Consider the following 17473-nt stretch of genomic DNA (forward strand, 5'->3'; position numbering starts at 1 on the left):
TTGCAATAAGCCCTGGAGAAGTGAAAGTGCAATGTGACAGTTCCATGCAAAACACTTAATCATTATGCATACACTATACAGTGTGGTGTCAGAACAAAATATAGCTAAAAATGAAGCGTACCAAATGTAATCAAGAAATATTTTTTTTACATAAGTTGCAGTTCAGAGAGGCTTGGAAAAGTGTCTTGACAGAAACAGACACTGTTGTGGTCAGTGTGTGTGTGTGTGTGTGTCTACCAGGTTCCACACCAGCTCATCTTGCAGTCTAAGTTGAAATTCAGAATCCATCCATTTTGACCTCAATTACTCCAAGTCCCTGGTCAAACACAAATGTAATCACTCTGGCGTAAAACCCTTTGGAACAAAATCTGTGTACCTTTGTACCAATGTAAACACAACGTTTAAGTACTTCAGTTGCATATCCTTAACTCTCTGTCTGAGTAGACGCTGGGGATATGAGCTGGCTATATAACCTTCTTGTATATCAGTCGAAGCAAAGATTAATTGCCATGACAGAAACAAATGATGTGCTAAGCACGCTATTAACATTTGCATTACAGCATGATTAAAGCGATCATCTATTGTGACTAAATCAAGTTTAACAAGGCCTGTTGCATCATTTAGCACCTTCCAAACAATGCCCTTTGGCTCTGCAGTGAGCTTTGTGACAACAGAGGGAAATGAAGGGCTGGATGCTACACAACACTAAATAAATCGTTACACAAAGCAACATTAAATTACAAAGGTTTCATTGGCATATTGACAGCATAATCATATGAATAAATGATGAATAAAAACAGCAAACATAAACATATACACGTGTTTGAAGCTTGTATTTCTGTCACATCTCATTATTTCTATGACAAAGCGCAAACCATACAGACAAATGATGAGATGCGTCTTTAATAAACCCACAGTCCTGCTACAAAAAGACAGCAGAAGCTTTTGTGTTATTCTGTAATGAATCTGTGATTTATGGGGTTATATGGACAGATAGCAAAGATGCATGAGCCCTGTGATTCAGCACCATTTTATCAGCAGTAACCAACTGTTTTGCCTGTTGCTCACTTCAGACCTTATCAAAGGAGGTGACCCTTTTAAGGTAAAGAAAGACATTGATCCCCAGTTCACAGTTACGGGCCTTATCTATGTACATAACAAGGAGAGAACAATATGTGTTTGAGGGCTTATTAAACAGTATTTATGTATACAAAGTCAGCAGATAAGAACGATGACCAATGACCGTTTACTGCCCTCTTCCCTATCTCTTTGTAGAGTATATTTACAATTCCTGCAAACAACACTTCATACTCCAGATATTTTCATGGAAATAGTGAAATTTTGCAAGTGAAAGTTTGTGGAATCTCTAGTGATATTGTCCACTCATAGCGTCCCTGGGTCCGTCTGGAGCTGCCTTAAACTTGACATTTCTCGTCAGCTGAATCTCGATCAGCTTATCCATACAGACACGGGCTAGGGAACCACTGGAGCACAAAATAGAGCCGGCTAAAAATCCACAAAGAAGCGGTCATGCATCCTTGGTCATGCGATAAGGAGCAGTAAAAGCAATAACTAGCAGAATAGATCTAATCTGCACTCCTGCTGCTATTTATAAAGGCAATAGACCTCAAAAGGTTAAAAGGCACTCCAAAATGCAATTCAGTTTTGTAAAGTGCAATCATTTGCTTGATATTATAAACATTTCTCTCACTCTATCTACTGTATATGTCTCTTTCTCCATCATCTGCTGCTCCCAGGTAAGTATGGGTGTGCTTATGTGTCTCTTAGAAGTTCCTAGCATTTGGCTTCAGTTGAGAGCTTCAGTTGGACATGCAAAAATAAGCAGCAAAATACATTAAGGGTATTTCTACGACAGAAAGATTTGTACATTTGTTCTGTGCCGAGTTCTTAATCACACAATGGATGGTACAATAATTGCAAAGTTTCTTTCAGTTTAAGCTGCAATACAACAAACAAGACTCCCCATGGCTGCTCTTGCCTTCTCTGTTCAAAGCAAAAAAACAACATCAAAATAATGAACATATGTGCTGCTTTATGATGGAGGCTTGCAACTCTTCCCCTGCCGCACTTTTTGCCTTCAGTAATCCATTTGTTCCCCTCAAGGTTACTCTTATCAGCAATGATCTTGCAAAATGCTTGGATGGAGGAATAAAGTGCTGCAGAGGGAGCACACCTTCCCCAACCCTTCAGCACCAAGCCATTGACTCTCGCCATATGATTCCCTCCACTAAATGCCACTTAAGCTATTACAAGTTTTCAGCCGAGAACAGCACTGACCCAAAGGGGCTGAGGACAAAGAGTGAGCACTGACAGGGACACTTATGAGATGCCAGCAGAGAATTGCCACCATCACTTCAATGTGAGGCTGTTTAATGGCTGTTGATGCTTTGAGTTTGACACAGACAGCTGTGATTGTCCAGTGTCTCTCAGGAATTTGTGATTGCTGATATGGTCTCTTGCATCCTTACAATACATGCTCACCCTGAGTACTGCACTTCATCGGTCTTTGGCAGTGGCTTGTCTCACTGAATGGCATCAACACACTTGTAACTTTAATGTAACCTTGACGGCGTCATGCCATAAATGTAACTGACAGCTTTGCGGGCTTTTCCTGTCTTGTACTCAATCACAACTGTATCACTGTCTACAGTGGAGGACATTACCCACAATTCATTTCAATGCCATGATTTTGTCAGTGTCCATGATGATCTAAAATACATTTACTGTACAGTATTATAAAGATGTAAAAGAGATAATAAAAAGAAACAATAATGTACAGAATGAGGTGCAAACATTGTCGGGATGTAGGTGTAAGACTTACGTGTTCTATTAGTTCCCTGACCATGCCATTCCACTGGCCCTTTTCGTCCTGAGAGCCATATTTCCCATCAGGGACCAGTCGGATCTCATAAGAGAAGCCCAGGACGCTGGACAGTTCCTTAAGCAAGTCGATGCAGAAGCCTTCAAAGCGATCGTTCCCAACCAGTGCTTTGTCAGACTTCTTAAGCATGACATATGGCTCTTCCTGCACAGACCCAAAACATCAAATGAAAGGCAACGGTGAGGTCAGCGTTTTCAATTTGTTTTAGCATGTGCACTTAATTGAAGCGAAGTGATCTGAGCTGATGAGTTGATGTTGCATTTAACAGGCAGTGACAGCAGATTCAATTTCAGCGTGTGGCAACTGAGGGTGTTCAAATATGAAAGAGGGCTGAGGTTTTTACATTATTGTAATAGGTAAGAGAAATGCAAGTTAATGAGAAAGCATATACATGTCTTATCTAGTAACGGGAAATAATATACACTATTTTTTTTGTTTATGCATCTAGTGTGCCTGCAATGCTGAGCTAGCTTCACCTAACATCTCCTCTCTCTCCACTGCTGTGTGTTGACCTATATAGCCACCGTACAGTTTGGTTCATTTTATGGTCAGGTAGCTGACACTCTTTACTGCCCTGTAATATCCTGCCTGGCTGCTCATAATTTGGGCTGTATAAAAGCTTGATTAGGAACAGAATGCAGCAGTGAAATGGAACATGCCCATGATGTTGCCTTCATCAATTGTCACTGAACCCACAAGGGAGAGCAACTGAGCTTATGCCTGCACTGACAACGACTGACACAGAATGGCTCGTTTCTCAGATAGATAGACTTGCGTATCTTGCTGTGCATTTCAAAACATGTTGGTCCATTTGTGCAAAGGATGTAATTGAATTAATTGCTTCCAGTAGTGAGATGTATAGTTCACAAACTGTGTTCAGAAGCAGAGTAATTGATTCTATACTGATGGTGAAACTTGCTTTGGGTTGTCCAACTGTAGCTTATGTGGTACTAAGTACAAAGATATAGTCTAATAGAGCGTGTTGGCCAAATTGTCTGCAAAAACTGAACTTGACTCATTTGTGTTTGCATTTCCATCACATTTTTCCACTTGATGAGACCACAAACTTTGGAATTTTCTGTACCGCATAGGTAGTGTTTGAATCAGTGTTGGAAAGGAGACGTGCAGAATAAATTGGCATAAAGGCATGAGGACAAGACACCATTTTACTTTTATCTTGTTTCTTTGTAATTTCTGTGAGATGTGATTTAGATTTTTTTTTTTTTTTTCGGTCAAAATGCTGAAGAAGCTGAAGAGACTTTCTTAGTGCCTGGAAAGGTTAAGATTCCAGGGGGCGTAGGAAAAAGGACATAAGAAATCACAGCTTTCTTTTTTTCCTCCGGAAATTGTTTTTTTATGGGGAAAGTGGGGAGCCATGGGGGAGTGCAAAAATACGACATGATGTTGCAATGTGGATGTGGATACCAATTACACAGTCTGTTGCCGCTAAAGAACAGTTTAAACCAACTAACATCAAATCTAACCCATACAGCAGAAGTATAAACATTTGTAATTGTTTGCCATCAAAACCAAACCAGTTGGACATTACAATTAGAATGGCCTCTTAAATAAGTAATAAGTTATGAATACTTGATGACAATGCATTTAGGGAACAAGAGCTCAGCCACAAACTTTGCTCAACTTGTCCAATTAACTTGATCAAAAAGTTTGCATGTTAAGGGGAAAAGTCATTACCATCTGTTTCTAGCCCTCCAATTCTTGCTATTCCCTAAGGTTTGAACTCAAATCAAAGTGTTTACACCAGTTCTACCCTCACAGTCGCAGCATGGGCGTGCATAACAGAAAGAGGAGGGAGGCGAGCCTGTGCAGAGACATTACAGGCAATGGAGTGCAAACAATTAATGTAAGGGGGAAAACACATTAAGTCCCTTAATCTCTTCGACAAAGTTATCACTATAAAGCTGTCAGACGTCTTGTTCATGCATCACTGAAATCAGTTTGATGCAATGTCATTACGCTAAGAGATGAGATTGATATTAAAGATGAAACTCTTCAGCAGTTTGGAGAGTAGGCAGTTTTATGATCTTCAACTAATGGCTCCCGGTGGAATAACAAACCAACGAACATGTCAAAAAAATATTCAAGTGCATTTTAAGGATAGATGAAAGAAAGTTCTTATCTTTACAAAACTTAAAATGCTATTAAAATGTTAGAATTACTCACCAAGGACGACATAAAACACATTTGAAAGCAATGGAAACAATTGCACTGCCTTGCAAAGCTGTATTCCCGTTCTTTTCTTTGAGAGACGATGAACACAGCTGGCACCGGATAGATATTAATTATGTCTCCTTGACCTCACTTGTCATAATTACAGCCTTGTGGCCCAATATAGGCGTAATGTTATGTTCGGCACTGTAGATTGCATATCTGTTCCGATAAGGCAAATGGGGAACATGTGTGTCGGCACCTCTCTGATAGCTCCAACAAGACCCCAACATCTGACAATGTTAACTACATTTCAGTTCTCTTTTTTATCCCAAAATGTAAGTAAAGGACTAGTCTATTGTATGTGTGCCAAAAATGGAGGAAATGGCTCGCTAGAGGAATTATATTGGGGGGAGGGGGGGACCTACCAGGATTGTGGTGATGACAAGGGAGCGGTTTGCCAGGGAATCGCTGATGTTCATCCCTTTTCGCTTGGGCACTTCCGTGATGTTGAGACCCCCGGATGCACTCCATTTCCCAACCTGAGGAAGATGAAAGCCATGTAGCTAAGTGTTCTGTTACAAATGGTGGGCTATGACCTCAGCAGACTCCACCGCTAACCCATCTCTAACATTAGTGCCAGCATTAGATGATTGGGTGAGTCACCTTTGTATCACCAGGACAGAGTGTTTTTTTTTTTGGAAAAATATGGGGCCATTAAGTGTAAGCCTTGCAGGAAACACAAATAAGCACAGGAAACATTGGATGGATGGCATGGTAATATAATTGAAACATTTGTCTTGAGAATTGATCATAATACTAATAATTTAGTCCATCAGATCCAGATCCCAATTTGCACTGGGACCAAATTGATCACACCTATTCAAAGTGTTTTTTTGTTTTTTTTAAGTAAAATTGGAGCATTAATTTTGAAGAAAGTGGCAGCATTATCAAAAACACCCTATTTCACAATGTTAAGGAATCATTTTATTTTCTAAAATGCTTTCCACATTGGTTAACCTCCTTAGGGTAAAATGAAATGCAATGACTGTGATCCTGTGCTTGTATTGTGACGTTCTGCCTACGGTGTGTGTGGGTGTGTGCAAACACACGTCTGACTGAGATTTCTACAATAGAAAATCATGTCCGTTTTTGTACGATTATCTTCTCGCATTTTCAGTTTTGATAGTTTTGTATCCATTTCTATATCGCAAAAAGAGAAATAAGTATTTTTGAAAGAACACACAACATTGGCTTAATAGGCTTGGCAGTATGAGCTATTAGATTACATTTTGAAAGTCATTTTAAAGTAAGCCAATGGATTTGAACAAATAAAGGGTAGGGGGAACTGTATGCACTCTGAAAATATCATTAACACAAACAGTCATGTGGCAGTCGCCAACAATTTGAATTTGCAAGTCGTCCCCCGTCAAACCCTATTTCTCACCCTTCCCGCTCCCTCTATTACCCCAGATGCAGTTTTAATATTCACTGATGTTGGTGCTTGAGGTGGATCCATTCAAAGACATACAAGCCCGTCACAAAAAGCATGAAAAACATCTCTAAACGTCCTGTCTAATCCAGAGGGGGGCATGTGCTCTAATTTGAAAAGCACATTAGTTACAGCTTGTCACACTAGCTAGAAAGACTCCAGGAGAGAGATTTAAAAATATCCCTGTGCTTTTCCGCGTTGTGAAATTCTTTCTAATTGTACCCAATTACAATTAGCTCAATTCATTACACATGATTAGCAAAAGACTCCATTCAAAAGTTATTTACTCATGCAACCAAGGAGAGAACATTCGGTTTATGTCACCCTCCCGAACATGTCAGCGCTGAGAGAACATGGCACTCTGAGGATCTTTCTGTAATTCCAGGATGAGCTCAAACTTGGGCTAATATTCAATTACAGTGGATTAGTTGAGAAAAGTCCACATCGTAACAAGCTTAAACAGTTAAAGCCGATTCCATGGATATACGCAGGAGAAAATGTGCAATCTGTGCCACCCTGCTGGATAAATGTGAACATGCTTGTGCAACGGATTTGTCAAGAGTGATGAGATGTTAGATTGGCATAAAACACTTTCTTGCCAGATGACAATTCCTCCACTTAATTGACCGCAGGACAAGATGCGAGTAAAAGGGAGACGAACAATTTAAAAGCTGCAGCTCCATTCTTGTACATGAGGGTTACACGCTGAAAAGCCCCAGCTATTATACAGTCTTCATCCTTCAGGGAGTACTTGAGGAAGTCATAATGGGACTTATCCCTATTTGATATATTCATAATGTATGAAAGCCCTCCAGTAGAGAAAAGCTGTTATAGCCCAGAGGGTACTTTCCCTTCTAGTATAATAAAACAAGTTTTACATTACCAACCTTTTAGTTCTTTTTCTCTCGTTTTGTAAAACATGTTTATACAGCTCATTACCACCAAACAGCATTTTGGGCATCACCTCGAATTATCATTAAGAGAGCGCAATTAACACCCTAATGTGAACCCTAATCCAATTTGCTTTATGATCCACTAACTTATGCTTATGTTGAAACAGCCAATTTGCTTCCTTGTTAGGAGGTAAATGATACTGTCAAATTTGCATTATCCATTTCACATCAAGAAGAAAATATCTTTTAGAATATCTACATGGCTTTGTCATCACAGACATTTCTGCTTCATAACCAGCATGGGACAGATGCGTCTAGAACAAAGTATTAAATGTGACGTATACTATTTTCTATGTTCTTATTTCTACGGCGAATAATTTGCAGTGCTTTCACGTGCAAAAAACACTTTCACCTACTTCTAATCTACTCTCTTGCTGCAGCACTGCTGTGTCGTTGAACAAGACACTGAACCCCTATCTGAACCCCTAATGGGCAGGTTGGCTCCTTGCATGGTTTGCCAGTGCCATCAGTGCATAAATGGTGAATGCGAGGTCATTATAAAGAGCTTTGGAGAAAAGTGATATATAAGTACAGACAATTTACCATTTAGCATTCTAGCCTTGTGTTAATCCTATCAAGAGTGTTGACAGGTAAATTCAAATGTTTTACTGGCAACAACAAATATTTATGACACTTTTCAAGATATAATCCGTATCATAATACACAAAAGTAAAATTTACAACAAAGCAAAATCCGCGTTATGTTACCTTTTCCAGGCCGTCTTCCTTTAGAGCGATGATATCCAGGTCAAAGTCTGTACGTAGACCAGTTGTCTTGTTGAAAGACAATCTGCCCGTCAAACCATCCCAGTGCGACTGAAAAATAACACACCTTAAAATGAACACTCATATCAAACATATTCATGCGATAAGCTGCAAATTTCTAAGATTTTATAAGCATTGATAACCTGATAGTCTCAACACCTCTAAAACATAACGTAATCAATAGAAAAGCTGCTGTACCTTATTATGTATCCCACCTATTGTACTCACATGGGGCAGGACAGCAAATCTGACAGCCTACACTTTATAACACAAATTACTAAACAATCACAAATGTACAAAATAATCCTTACCTTCCACAAACTACATCAGCCTCTATCTTTGACTGAGAAGTACATTCACATCCAAACGTACGGCCACATTTTAAACGCCAAACATGTAAACATACAGTTCTGTGTGGCAGAAATTCTCTTTTTAATTACATTTGGTATCTAAAGGCAGCCATTATATTTTCCCACTAGACTAAAGAGTTAATTAACAGCCATCTCATTTGCTTGATTCCCCAGGAGGGGGAAAATGCAGAAATTTACACGTGTGTGTAAATGGTAACAGGACACAGGATGTGCATATAGAAGACATAAGTGTCTTCTATATGCACATCCTTCTCATAGATTACTAACAAAGGTACCAATTTTTCAGCACTGAAAAAGCTAATCCATCTGTTTATCTCTGTTCAGTCATCTGTTAGATGCTCAGCCATTATTGCAGGACCCCCTTATCTTTGTGTGTTGTGGTGTTTTGGCCAAAACCAAATATGGCTTTGTCATTTCCATTCAGTCACAGTCTGTGACATTAGCCATAGGTCTTCACTGTTGTAGGTATAGTACAATCAGATGATCAATCGCTGTGTGACGGGTAGCATCACCTTTGCCATATTTAAAACCTAAACTGTTGACAACCCTATAAGCAATAGCTCTGTCCTGCCTGCCCTGACGCTTGTCAGAAGTTGTTGTTGTAAGAAGCTTCAAGGGGAAATTTGTGGCACACTCAATTTCTAAATCCTCATTCCATGTGGCATGTGGCTGTAGAGACGGCTGGCATGTTCAAACAGCTCTAATTCAGAGAGTGACATTAAATGCCTCACCCACCCCACATTCAAGGAGCCAATTTGACCTTCGGTATATGCTAGAAGCCCGTCCTGAAGCAAGCATAAATCACGCCATAGCTGTGTTTTAATAACCCACTCCTATGTATGTATATGAAGAGCAATGTCGTTTTTCTTCTTTGCTGTGGCTACGGTTGCCCCATGCAACAGCAGTACAGTACTACAGTAGTCTTTGAGTATAGCTGGAGGGGGTGTTCAGTTTGTCTTCAGGTGGCCACTTAGTCTAACAAAAGGGGCCAGAACCAAGGGTTGGGAGTTTGATTATGCTTTGTCAGGTCTTATTACTATTTATCTGTCTAAACTAGGGAATTTGGCCCAAGGACTTCCAGAATAAAAATAACTACTTCAAAAGATGTTTAGGCCCCCATCCTGTAGCCACCTTTGTCATCACTAGGCACAATTGGTTTCTTCTGGAGAGAATTCACTCAATAAGTGTTACCATTATAGTGACAGTGCTTAAACAACTAGAACTCATGGGGTAAAAGAAGAAGACGTTACACCACATTCATAGTCTCCACATTTTGGGGATATGTGGAAAATAGTCATAGTTACCAGAGCATCCAGTGGAGTTGTAATAAATGATAAGCATGAATCATGTTTTATATTTGTAGTCTGATACTGGGGGCTGGTTGAAGAGGAGGGCAAAGCCGTATAGCATGGAATTCATACTGTTTAATTAAGTTTGGGCAATTGGCTGAAAATCAGGTAAGAATAAAGATATGTGAGAAACCCTGCTAACGCACAGTTCTACTGCCTCTCTTCAGAAACCACGCAGGGTGCAGGCAATGTTATGACAGTGGGATAATGTGCTTTTTATGACATTGAAGGTGGTTCTCTGCCAAAACAGCAGCTTAGTCTGATTGTAACCTGGGGGCTCAGCGAAGAAGGAATTTTACTCTTTAATGTGACATTGGGGGAGCTAGAATACATGGGGACATGACAACACATCGGTGGAGAAGAATGCCAGAGCACCATTTTGAAAATGGCATCATTCTCTGGATGGGCGAGCGGGGGCACGACACAGGAGACCAATGACAGGCACTGTCTCATTGCCATTACCAGAAAGCTCCATTGAGGGGATCACTGCAAAATAGGTCTACCACTGCCAACAACCATGCTTGAAACTGGTCACAAGTGCCAGGGGCACAATATCACGCAATGTGGCTTAAAAAAAGCCAGTGACTCCACCAGGACCATTGTAGAAGCCATAGCTGTCGAGTAGACATCATTTGTTTTCAGCACAGAGCTTTTGTAAGGACATAGAGATGGATTGCATTTAGTCTGTGTGTACATGCACAGTTCAACCTTAGAGGGCAAAGCCTGTGTGAACTAGATACAGGAGTCAATATAGTAACAATGGCATAGTAAGAGGCAGAAGCAGTGTTACATCCTTGAATCTTTTAACTGTTCTGTCTTCACCACACCCAAGACAGATACAGATACTTTTGTTGTTTGAGCATCTCTGCACACCCTTTATCTGCCATTTTCCACATCCTGCTTTGTCTATTCTGAGGCACTGTCAGACCCCCACATTAGATGAAATAAGAACCAATTACACAAGGTGTGCTTTCCAAAGGTTACACTATTTGCTTTCTGGAAAATAGGTTATGAATACGGGTAATTTAAAAATCTGACAACAGCATTGCTTTGATGTGTCTATCAAGGCTGTGTCTATCTGTTTGCTTTGTTTGTGGATAGGATTGACTTGATAGGTAAATATCTACACCTCAAATGACTACACCGTCTACTACACAGTTCTCCTCCTCTTGTCGTGTTCACCACTCAATCAATATGCTGAAACATAAACAACACATACATCAAACGGCAACATGCCAAAGGTGTCCCATCACCTCTTTGATGAAACTCATGAATCGTCCTCCAAATCTCCAGGGTTTGTGGCGATGGCACTGCAGCGAGTTGACGGTCATCTGTGGAGCATGCTGGTATGAGACGGATACAATGTGGACCGCATCATAGGTCAGAGCTGCATCTGTCTGGAATAAGGGGTGAACATTATTTCAGCTGACGGTTGTAAACAGACATACAACGATCCAAAGGAAATCTGATAAGTCGGTCCAAAACAAAAAGAAGAAATATGTATTAATTCTCATCATCATCTCTTGTATCATTTGACATAAAATTGCATTTCCTCAATATTTGACTTGTAGCTCATGAATACCATTTCTAGTTCAATAATATATTAAAACCACTAATATAGTTTAAATATCATTAAACAAACGGTGAAAATCATTTTTATAAAGTTTATTCCAAGTAATGAAACTTGGAAGTGTGTGTGCACAATAAAATATTAATATTAAATAAACACAGCTTGATAGAAAAAATATTCTTTATGGAATATTAACAAAAAGCAATAAAGTTTTAATAGACAGTAAATTTTTTTTGTATTATTTGTAATATTCTGGAGGGGTTCCCTACACTACAGTATTAGATTTAAACTTATGAAAGGATATATGCAAACTGAGCTCCCCTTTATATGCCAAATATGAAAAGATTTGCAAGGATCTACATCACCAATAACACAGTAATGCCTATAATAACAGATGAGGCCATGCATATGACTGAACGGATTTGTGTTTACTGATATATGCCCTGCTACTAGAATAGAAGAGAATCCAGGATTGTTTTCAGACCAAATCAAAGGAAAAAAAGAGTTTATACAGGTTTAAAAAAAGGAAAAACCCTCTTAAAATGCATTTTATCCACTGACAGTTGTAGCTGGGATTTAGCCAAATCTCTGAAATCAGAAAGCACAAATCCTTTATTTACACATGAACTATAGTTTGGAGGAGTAAACTCTCTGCAAAGACATATAGATATACCTAATAAATTGGATCATGTATGGATGATACAGTTACCATATGGTATGAGTTACTATTACAGTTATAGCACATTGTAACTATGGACATAAGCCACAGTAGATACATTATGTAGAGACAGAAAGACAGATAATAGTAATAAAACACACCGTCATGATGCCCTCCAGGAGGCCTGAGTCTGGTTTAGGTGGCAGCTGCCTCTCCATGGACCATTTCTCCACAATGGAAGCAACCTGTGGATTATCCACGTTGAGGATGCGGAAGCCGGTCATGTTGACGCCACAGTAGCGATATGGCTCCAGGTCAATGGCCATCAGGTCCTTTTGACAGACACCGATAAGGAAGAATGTCATTTAGTCTGCTGCATTCTTCCATCTCTTTAATCAACTGCGGTTAATTTAAGAGATGCTATATTAAGGGAAGGTGTGGGTTAATACAGGAGTTTTGAATACCACAGAATTAAGTGTGGTACATAAGGGGGTGTAACAAATCTGTTCTAAACAAAGTGCTCTTGAGATGGAATCTCTTTCCATATCGTTCTTTCAATACAATTTAAATTAAAGTCCTTTTAGTCCATCGATACAGCTTACATGCTTGTGGTACATTTTGAGCAGCACAGCAAAACAGTGCAGTAATTTGTGTAAGGAAAATAAACAACAATCCTCTGATCAAATGAATAATTCAGCACATTCAGTGCATACGCAAAAAGCAAATTGAATTTGAGCTGTTTTAATTTCTGGGGCAGTCATTGTCACTGAAGTGTGAAGTCACATGTTGACACATGTCGTGTCGGAATGGGCCAGAGGGCTCGAAAAAGACATTTGGACGAACATAGATGTTTCATTAGCACCCTGTGGGGTTAGTGCTGAGGGAACGAGAGCGTGTAAGACAGTAAGGAGCAGTCGCCGCCAGTCAATGCATGCAGCACAATAATCTCTTTTTATGGACAGAGATCAAAGTAAATTACTGTTGCTCAGTAAATTAGATCAGGTCACCAGTTTCTTACATTCAAATCTAAGAACACAAAGTAACTGGTACTGAACGGTTTGTCACTTTGTCTCTGGTGCTGCTTTGTACTCATAGATATAGTATGAAATTAACATAATCCTACAATTGTAATGCAACCAAATGTTTACCCCGAGAGCACACTGAGCACATAGAGAAGTGTTACGGAGATGGCAAACATAAGAAAGTACTCAGCTAAGATTATTCGATATGACTATGAAGGGTGCCAAGGCTGCAGCTATGACAGGCTCATTTCAAAGGACACGGAAGTTATTACCCTATACCACTCTGCTGTTGCTTTTTCACGCTCTGATACGTCGGCATTTCCCTCACCTCAGAAGATAAAACACAGACATCAGTAAATTCCATCGAAGGGAAATTGTATTGCCGTGTATTTGATGCACATGTTGATCATTTTGGATCAAATCAAGCCAGCAAGTATAATCTCCTTAATGGCGTGTCGATCAACATGACAGTCTACTGCAGCTTCAGGTTCCACAGTCTGTTTGATTATATAAAGATAACCAATCTTCATGGGAAAATAGTATTGTTGAAGAAAAATATTTGGAAAAAGTTTGAGTTAATCGTTGATTAAATAGTGTCATTTTCTGCAGAATCTGCATGGAAACTGGGTACAGTGTGGCACGAAGCAGAGAATTTTGGGTTTCCTTGTAAAGCAATAGACATACTACACTAACACGACGCATGGCAGAACAATGCCATTGCCACGCTGTCGAGCGTGCAAGATGACACACATCATGCCTGGAACCGTATGTCACATCGTATTATCACAACAGACTGGCCGAGAGACAAAGAGCGAGAGTGTGTGTGTATATGTCTATGTGTGTGAGAAGAGAGACTTGAGCAGAGACAATAACGCGGAGTGAAAGGAACAGCATAGAGCATGCTGGTTGTTGTCATCAGACAGACAGCATCTATGTGAAGAGCAGTACTGAACAGTTCCCTGCTGCGCTTTAGTGAATTAGTCAGATTAAATCATTATATTATAGTGGAAACCTAAGGAGACAGTAACAAACACGGTACACTGAAGTAAAATGCAAAAACAATAAGCTTAGTATGCATAGATATAGATGAGACAGTACACACAAACTTGAGTGATTTCAAACCCTTCACATCCGTCTGAACATGAGTTGCATGTAGTGTAGTAGTGTAGAGTAGATCTTTACATAGACATAGACTAAAATTGGAAAATCACTTCTAATCCTGTATCTTCCCGCATCTGTTGTCTTTCTGCTGCCACCTCAAAGACTTGTGTTGACTTTACTACAGAGTGGAGTGTTTAGTGGGGCATACTGAAGACTCCATTATGCTTCCAACTTGTCAAACAAAATTGATATTATGGACTGGATCCAAGCCCCATTGGCAATTAGCTGCCATTCATCAAAAACTGAAGCGGTGGGGAGATGAGAACAAATGAGACTCTATTTGCATTAACAAGGGTGGTACATTACCAGAGTGGTGAAGATATAGTGGTAATACTCTGTCATCATCCCCATGGTCTGTGCCTGGAAGGAGAAGGAGACAGAGGAATGCAGAGAGGTGTAAATGAAGAGGACAAGACCGAGAAAATGGTCATTCTGTCAGGTTAGAGCATCAGTCAGAAGGAATAGAGAGAATAATGAGACGCACACAACAGCTTTTAATGACCATAATGTCTATACTATTTAGAGAAGCAAAGTTTCTGCTTTGTGTTCGGATTTTGTCTCCATGTGGCCCACAGAACTATAAGTAGATAAGAGCAACAATTTGATTCTTTTCCATGCATTTAAATGGTTTGCAATGGCTCATGTGACGTTATCTCGGGCGACATGAGAGCCTTCAATCAAAAGAGCGTGGTAATCTTTGCCTCGCATCCGAACGCTCCATCACTGCCACTTGTTTCAGTCAATCTACATTCAAAAGCACCACGTTCCCATGGTGGCTGTGCTTCCCATTAAATGGTACCATCTGTCGGGAAGAAAAGCCAAGGTTATATAAATAAGATCCTATGCTCATGCGAAGGAAAATTGTCCTCTCCATCTTTAAACATCAAGCTAAATACATGACATTGAGACTTTGTGTCATGTTTTGTATTGTGAGCTGGGGTATTCATTAATTAAAGTAATCACTCACTATTCTCAGAGGCTGCATTTATAGCTTAAAACAACTCCATCACCATTGAGTAAACAATCCAATGAACATTCATGGCTACTTTTGCATTGCCATTATAGTCTTTATCAATCTCCAATTCTCTCCTCGCTCCCTGCAGTGGCAGCATCACATTAAATAAAAAAATAAAAGGAAAACACATGACAACAGAGGACAAAGGGAGTTGATGCTTTTAAAATGCACCAGGGACACACATCCCATTTTCTCCTGTCCAATTTGAGGAGAAATGAAACCTGACAGAGGGATGTTGAGTTCAGGTGAGCTTGTCGATGCAAAGACAGGACCCAATATGTTGTAAACAAGGAGAAATGCAGGCTCTTCCTCATGAAAAGGTACATTGAAGTTCAAACACACAGGAGGGTACAAAGAATTTCTTGCAGTGGAGTCAAAATCTACATAAATTAAATGCTTCTCAATCTGCTTTGGGGGAAGGAAAGATTTTTTGTAAAACTGTAATAAAGTGGAAGTATGTAGTCATCTTAGAGGGTTCAGTTAATAATAAATATCTGAATTACTGCCTAATGCCAAAAAGTAAGTGGTATTCAGTGCAAATTCTGCCCCCAGTGTATAATTTAACGGAAAATTACAGAATTCTACTGAGAAAAATGTATTAATATTCATATTGGCAGGAGATACAGGGTTGTAGAAATGCTATATATCATCACAAAACCCTTTGATTACAAGGTCATATTTTCTTGGATGAGTGTGTAGGAGGAGCGCACAATCCAAAGCCCAGTCACAGGTACGCAACACCAGCGCACAAGGTGGTGGGTTTTGTTAATGCTGTGACCAGAAGCATGCAGCTCACCTGTGGTGCAGCAAACTGAAGTGACATCAGAACAATACATTATATGGCATGTGTGCTCCCAATACCTTTGGAGTATGAACACTCTGGAGCCTTTCCAACAAGGACTGAAGAGACACAGACTTACCATGAACAGATAATGATACCTTTAAAAGACACGTTGAAATAACAGGTGATGGAGGTGAGAAAGTGAAATTGCCAAGACGCATCGGGGGGTAACTGCTCCAATGATTAGTTTCAAGAAGTAGGAATTACATTCAAGCAGAATTAAACTGTGTGATTAACTTTGTCTGAGCAAGTCTGCATGAGCAAACTGTCCAAAATAATACCTGACATAAAATATAATTATGCTGCCTGATTGTTACTGATAAACAGGCTGCCAGACGTCTCCTCCCAGAACTCAGTGAGTAAAAAACGAAAAATCCAAACCAACATGAGCACGTGTGGCAAAAAGAGAAAACATGGATGTGCTTTTACCTTTCATATTTTCATTTTCATTTTCATCTAATCTAATGAGACATTGTTGGCATCAGTAACATTTGATTAACTCCCGAGCCGTGCTGTGAGCTGACCACACACAGAAAGGAGCATGTAGCCTTCAGAGGGCTTTTATAGTAAATCTGAAACTCGCTAACCTGTTTGAGAATCTGGGCAGCCATTTGGTGGCTGCAGTCAAAGATAATACGGAATTCCCGGCCTCTCTTCATTTCTTTGAGAAGGGGTCTGGTGTCCTGCGAGTCAAGGGGTAGCTGGCGGATCTTTAGTCTGATGTTGTATCTCGATGGGGCCATTATCAGCTCCTGTAGTCTGATGAGACCTGATGAACACAAATAGCACAAATTGAAATGAAGCCATGCCCAAAAGTGCAAATGATATTAAAAATGCAAGGAGGAACTGGGAGAGCATTGCACATGTAAAAACTAACTATAATAGTAGAAATGCAGTACATTCACCTGTGCTGTCGTCATACACAACAGTGGCTGTCTTCCATTTGAGGTACTGCACCAGGTCCAGGATAGCGTAGCTTAGTGATGAGTAATCTGGATACAGATTGGCATAAAAGGAGTCCCTGTTGTCCATGGGATGATGTTTCCACCGCACCTGAATGTGTGGTACCTCCAGTGCATTGCAGATAGACTGCACGGCATTTGAGGACGAGCTATGTGAGGGCCCGAATATTGCAACCACACCTAAAGACAGCTGGTCGCAAGCTAGAGGAGAGCGAGACAAGAAGAAGACGCAGCATGTTCAGTG

General features: G+C 40.0%; 1 protein-coding gene across 1 annotated transcript in view; it reads right to left on the minus strand.

Moving 5' to 3' along the window:
* The window catches only part of grik3 (glutamate ionotropic receptor kainate type subunit 3), a 74810-nt gene that overhangs the window by 15658 nt on the left and 41679 nt on the right, over positions 1-17473 (minus strand). The window contains exons 3-10 of the mRNA XM_076152672.1: positions 17173-17430; positions 16855-17036; positions 14718-14771; positions 12390-12560; positions 11254-11397; positions 8224-8331; positions 5500-5613; positions 2843-3046 (exon numbers count right to left, since the gene is read on the minus strand). Of these exons, the coding sequence (XP_076008787.1) occupies positions 2843-3046; positions 5500-5613; positions 8224-8331; positions 11254-11397; positions 12390-12560; positions 14718-14771; positions 16855-17036; positions 17173-17430 (1235 nt within the window). The remainder of the gene's footprint in view (positions 1-2842; positions 3047-5499; positions 5614-8223; positions 8332-11253; positions 11398-12389; positions 12561-14717; positions 14772-16854; positions 17037-17172; positions 17431-17473) is intronic.

The sequence above is a fragment of the Genypterus blacodes genome, unplaced genomic scaffold (genome assembly GCF_046128005.1).
Source record: "Genypterus blacodes isolate CSIRO-AG114 ecotype Tasmania unplaced genomic scaffold, CSIRO-AGI_Gbla_v1 ptg000057l_1, whole genome shotgun sequence".
Taxonomy (NCBI): Eukaryota; Metazoa; Chordata; class Actinopteri; order Ophidiiformes; family Ophidiidae; genus Genypterus; species Genypterus blacodes.